Here is a 6,000-nt window from a genome sequence, read left to right as displayed (position 1 = left end):
CTTCAGACCAAAAGGGGATGTTTAAACCTGAAGAACAGTAAGATGCCACATAATGGCACCACTCACCCTGTTACTGACATCCGGCTAACAGGAATATAGTAAACTTAAATAAAGCATCTTGTTGGCAAGCCCTTCAATGCTCCTCAAGAAGGCAGAAAGTGAAGAGAGACTTAGGGGGACTCACTGTTTCAGAATCCGCTTTTTTTTTCTCCTTAACCCTGGCAAATATATCTTTGTACAATTTTCCTGCCCACAAGAGCATGCACATGGCTGTCTCTTTTAGTGCCCACAGCATACTGTGTGTTTTCTATATATTTTTTATCTTCTACACAGCTCACTGCAAAAAATGTTTGCATTCTTATGCGATACTGCTATTTCAATCAAGGGAAGCATGAAAATAAGGTCTGTGATCAACCAACAGCTGAAAATGAACACAAAATAAATAAGTTAAATAAACTCAACAAAGAAAACATCCTAGTAGCTTTTGTAAAAGTAACTTTACATATTATACATATAAATTATCAGATTTTTCCATTACACTGTTAGAACCTAGAAAAAAATAATTAAAATATTTCATAAGAATCATGGTTGGGTCTACAAAGTGTTACGCTGACCCAGTTTTCTGATTGAGCCCTCTGTGTCAGCCCAGATGTGTTGCAACAGCAAGAATAAGTTAAGAAGGACAGACAAAATAAATCATTACAGATGGCGTGCCTTATTGGGCCTCAGTGGTGCTTCTCAGCACATGGAATGTGTACTTTTGTCTGGGTGAGCATGTGAAAGACGCAGCCCTCTGCAGAGATTGTGTGCACTGAACAAGCCTGCCTACATCTCTGTTACACAAAATCAAACCAGCTAGAAGCAGCTGTGTAACTCACAAGGAAATGGACACAACCATATGTATTAAGATACACTGTCACAAATTCCTCAAGGATGCATTGCCTCTGCTTTTCAAACACAGGTAATGTTGGGCTCTGTTTACAGTCGGAGCAGTTTTGCTTGAAGTTAGGCCATGACATCAGACTTCATAAATTTTGTCTTGCAAATAGCTGAATAATGAGTCCAGTCCTTTGGAAGAACTCCACAGCTGTTTCAGCATCTGACACTCTTTCTCATTCACATCTTCCAGTCCCGATTTCAGGAAGCTCCGCACAAGGCATTTAGACTCTTCCAATACCTAAAGCCAAAATATTGCTTAGTATTTTATTTTGAATCTGATAAAATTATTATGGATAATGGTCTGAACAGCATTTTTATATTCCTGACTTTTACAATCTAATTAAGTCTCTTGGGCACAGAAATGAGCCATGTTTTTCAGCTGCAATTCCAGTTGGCTGATAGTGTCTTTAAGAATTCAGGACTTCTGTGGGTTTTGTGTTAATGCCAAACTTTTTAAAAGGAAAGACGGATTCAGGAGTACCTTATTTTATTGAAGGTCTGCCAAGGTTATATATAAGGTTCTAGGAGGAGCTGAGCTTCTTCTTGTTAAACGTGTAACCCATTGAAATGAAAATCTGTGAGGCACGATACATCAGCTATCTCTTTTCTGGAAACTAGTCTTTAAGGTTATGGTTTTGACCTCCAAATGTGGATGTCAATCTTTAACAATTTTTCCCCATGTGTTGGTTAATTTTCAGAACAGAAATGAATAGGAATGGGCCTTTACTGCAAACACCTTTTTAAGTTTACTTGCCTAAATGTTTACAAAAGTGAAATTGCATTTTATAACAGAAGGGTGTTAAGTGAAAGAAGCACCCTCTGACTATTCTGAAGTTTTATTTTCTTAGAATTACCTAAGAGGTCATAACGAATCACCTGATGTTTTTACATTGGAAAGCCAAATCTCAAGCCTTAATAATCTCTCTCAATAATCATTGTTAGTTAGGCATGAACAGTATGTCTGTGGTTGTTCCCACAGTTCAGCTCTTGTTTGTCCCAGACAATTTTTAAGCAGAATGAGATTGTCTCCTTTAAAATTCCTTTTGAAATTTATAACACAGATACATATCTTGCAAGAAACCCAACTACTCAAACAAAATCATTAGTAATTTATACTGTATTGAATTTTGGGGACAGAAGATTTAATGTAAATTATTATCCCATTTATAGCAAGGGGGATGCATACCCTCCCCTCAGCTTTGCCAACACCTACATTTGAAGCCCAGTTCCTGTAAGTTACAGGTTATAGCACTGTGCTGTTCTGGAATAGTATTTCTCTTTAGTAAGTGGTGTTACCTGTAAGTAGCTGGGCCTGAGTGTTATTCTGTCATGAAAAGTATCCACAGTCAACTTGGATGAGCTCGTTACAGTCATTGTTTCTGTGACTTCAGCCTGATTTGCACTTAGGATCTCAGAGAATAAATCTAATCTGTGACAGTTTTAACTCTCATCTTTGTCCACAAGCTAGCACTGATCTTCCTAACAGGTTTCAGGAGAAAACTTCATTGCCATGCAATAACAGTGAAGGAAGGAAGAATTCACAGTAAGACCCAGAGGTTTTCCTAGTTCCTATAATACATGTTCTATCAGCATGATCAAATAAGCTTATGCTACATTTTCAGTGAGTTTCATTCTGAATGTCCTTTGTGAGATATAATCTACCCTTTATTTAATTAAAAATCTCCTGTGCCTCTTCCTTATCTTTTATAGTGGATCTTTTAAATGAAACTGAGGGATGCTAAGATAGTTTCAGGGATATGAAGTATAACAATAAACTGTAGCAATTTGTACTTTTGTTAGTGCAGTTTTATTGCTGCCAGTATTAGTTTCTTCACTGCATTTTTTAAAAGCAGAGATGAGCCTGGAACAGGAGTCTTACCTGCCTGAAGGAAAAGGGCCTTAGAAAGTAAAACTAGGAAAGGATTTTCATTCAACTGTTTTATACACAAAAGGAAAGATACAGTACACTGTATCCACATGTTGTTCGTATCCATCTATGTCTGAATCTCACCTCTTCTTCACAGTAGAGGTTAGCGGGCATTATTACACCCTTCTGGTGCCCTGTGCAGAACGTTTTGCAGAATCAGGAGCTATGCAGGTGCATAAAAGAAGGCAGTCAGCTAAGACGTAGTGGGCCAGGACAACGTGAAGGCCCAATATATTTTCTTACATCCTGCAGAGATGTCCATCTTTATAAGGTAAAGCTATGCTGAAATCTCCCTTCAAAACCTGTGCTGAGGATGTTCCACTTGTATTGAATAAGTGTGGATAGAGTTGGGGAAATGAAACAACCCTTCCTGCCCCCGAGAAAAGGAGAATATCTGAGTTGCCTGATCCCTATCCAGGTTTGCTCATGCTAACCCCTCTTCCACAGGTGTCATGGTGGAAGCTGAGGACCCACCTTTCAGATGTGATAAGCTTTTGGAGCACACCTTACCTTTGTGAAGTGTAATTTAGTCACAAAGCTGTTTGATTCCTTACCACTGCACTGCAGGAGGCCATTTCCTTCACTCGTAGCATCACTTCTTGGCTGAATGTTGTTGGCCAAAATACTTGTGATACTAATCCTCTGCTGCAGGCTTCCTGTGCTGTCAGCTTTCTCCCACAGAACAACATTTCATTTGCCTACAAAAGCAGAAGGTTACTTGAGATCTTGGGTTATTATTCCCTTAAAACTTTTTCTGTGCTTGCCTGCTATTTTTAAGATTAAATTTACAAATGTTCTCCTGTATCTTTCCATACTGCAGAATACTTTAAAAGGAGTTTTGGTAGCTATTTAAGGATTGTGCAGGTGGCTAGAGCACAGCATGGGTTTCATTTAAAAAAGAAGTGTGCTGGTGTGCATGATGAATCTATATTGCTGATTTTACAAGAGTAACTGTCAGTGATACAGTGATACTGTGCTGCCAGTCCCAAAGCATAGTATGAAATACTTTGTGGGTTAAATTCTATTTTGTTACAATGGTAAAAGATAAACAACATTTCTAGAATTATTAATGACTATCTGTAGAAAAGAAGCAAAGAACAGTGTTTAGCTCTGTTACTGCACGATCCTAACACAATACAGGTAAGTACTTTGCCAATCCACTTCTTCCCTTTTCTGTCATGATGTTGGCAATATTCACTCTTTCAACCTGAGTTTAATCTCTCTTGTATACTGATGTGGAATATATTGAATTCTGAGGTCGTTTTGTGATAAGAAATACCTAGGGACTAGATGAACTTTCCATGGATTTTATTTCCACTCCGAAAATTCAGAGAAACTTGTGTTTTCTGTTTTGCTTCATAAAGACAGGGAAAACAAAAGCGTGAAATTAACACAGATTCTTTAGGAATTTTAGATGGAAAACCTTACCAGTGCAACACCCAGTATTTGTGGGAATGTGTATGAGGAACAGCCAGCTGGAGTGAGTCGGATTGTTGCGTATGGTGTCTGAAACCAGGCCTTCTCACTTGCCCAAACGATATCACATAGTGGTAAAATAGAAGCTCCTAACCCAAGAGCAGGGCCGTTGATGGCAACCACAATTGGCTTCTTAAATTGAATAAAAGCTTTTACAAAATCCCTAAAATAAAAAATAAAGGGAAAATCTTGAATACAGAAATAACACTTAGAAAAATTCCTGAGCCTAACAACTTAATCTGAAAACAAAATTGAACCTCGGATGAATGCAATAAATGCCATGGCCCAGTTTTATGAGGTCAGAATTGCAGGATACTTTCTATTTCATACATGGATAATTTCTTTCGTGTTTAGTTATTTAAACTTTCAGAGTACCTGGGATATTAAATAATTTTGTCTCTGCTGTATATTAATAGATTAATCAAAATGCACCGACTATTCTAGTGTTTGCAGAATGGCTTGGTTAGGGTTAGTTTTACTTATAGACCAGTAAGTCATGAGTTTGTATATGTAGTGTTTCTTATTTGTTCCAGAATGGCTAGTGTGGATTCTGACAATCTGGTTTGACTAAGTTGGTAAACATGTTTTAGCATGAAAGATAGAGAAAACTCATAGGTGTTTTTTGCATATTTACATTTTCAAAACACTCTTTTAAGATCCTGTGTCAAAGATTACTGCAAGTCCCGTCAGTGGTTTGGGAGATAATGAATGTTCTGTATGGCACTCCAGCTGAAGGAACCAGACCCGTGAAAGGGGAATCAAAGAGAGGGGGAAAAAGTTTAAACAAGGAGAGGATTACGAGAGTGATCTATTTAGTCTTTGTTGCAAATGGCTTAGATAAGGCATAACAAAGTAGATGTCCATGCCTGCCTACAACTGTGAATGTGAAGCAATGGGAAATAATGGGGAAATAATACAATTGAATTCATCTGGATGAGTAAACTGGAACATGTTTAATTCTGTGCTGTTATGAGATAGTCTGAGTAAGTCACCTACCCCTTAAGGACTGTGGAAAGACATCTGTTGAATGGAAAAGTCTATACACCAATTAGGAAAAAGCATGAGTGTAATTGTGGGCAAATTATGGGCTCCAGCAGCTCAGTGCACAGCAGGTATATGAAGGCAAACAAGATGCTCAATTACTTTAGATAAAAAGACATATATTAATCAAATTCAGTACAAAGCAGATGATTCTGTGACTGCCTTGGATATCTGTTAGATCCAGTGTGCATCACTGCTGACAGACTGTAGGAAAGAGTATGACTACATTTTGTCAAATATGCCCTTAGATGAGTTGCAGATCTCCTGCTGAGGTAAAAAAGACCTAGACTTGCACATCTGAGAACAGAATGTGAGTCTTGCAGGTTAGTGTCTTAACTTGGAAAAAAATGGAAAACAGACTGAAGATAAGTATTTTATTGGACTGAAGTGCAAGGAAAATGTTTATATTTTAAATGACGAAGAAGAGTCTGAGGTGACCCAGCATTAAAAGCTAAATGAATGAGTTCTGGCTATCTACTAAGGAGTTGATTTTTGACTATGAGAAAATAAGGAGTCATGGGAATTCAGGCAGCTCTGTTTACACAATGAGCAATGCAACAGAAGATCTGAGGCATGACAAAGAGAGTGAAATAAAGAACATCATATTTATGTGTTCA

General features: G+C 37.8%; 1 protein-coding gene across 1 annotated transcript in view; it reads right to left on the bottom strand.

Moving 5' to 3' along the window:
- Positions 1 to 500: 500 nt before the first annotated feature.
- Positions 501 to 6,000, bottom strand: part of CDYL2 (chromodomain Y like 2) — a 59,076-nt gene continuing 53,576 nt past the window's right edge. The window contains exons 5-7 of the mRNA XM_062586410.1: positions 4,295 to 4,505; positions 3,421 to 3,564; positions 501 to 1,177 (exon numbers count right to left, since the gene is read on the bottom strand). Coding sequence (XP_062442394.1) covers positions 1,019 to 1,177; positions 3,421 to 3,564; positions 4,295 to 4,505 — 514 coding nt within the window. The 3' untranslated portion in view covers positions 501 to 1,018. The remainder of the gene's footprint in view (positions 1,178 to 3,420; positions 3,565 to 4,294; positions 4,506 to 6,000) is intronic.

Source organism: Rhea pennata, chromosome 13 (assembly GCF_028389875.1).
Source record: "Rhea pennata isolate bPtePen1 chromosome 13, bPtePen1.pri, whole genome shotgun sequence".
NCBI lineage: Eukaryota > Metazoa > Chordata > Aves > Rheiformes > Rheidae > Rhea > Rhea pennata.
The sequence above is the reverse complement of the archived record's forward strand: the minus strand, read 5'-3'. Positions and strand labels throughout refer to the sequence as shown.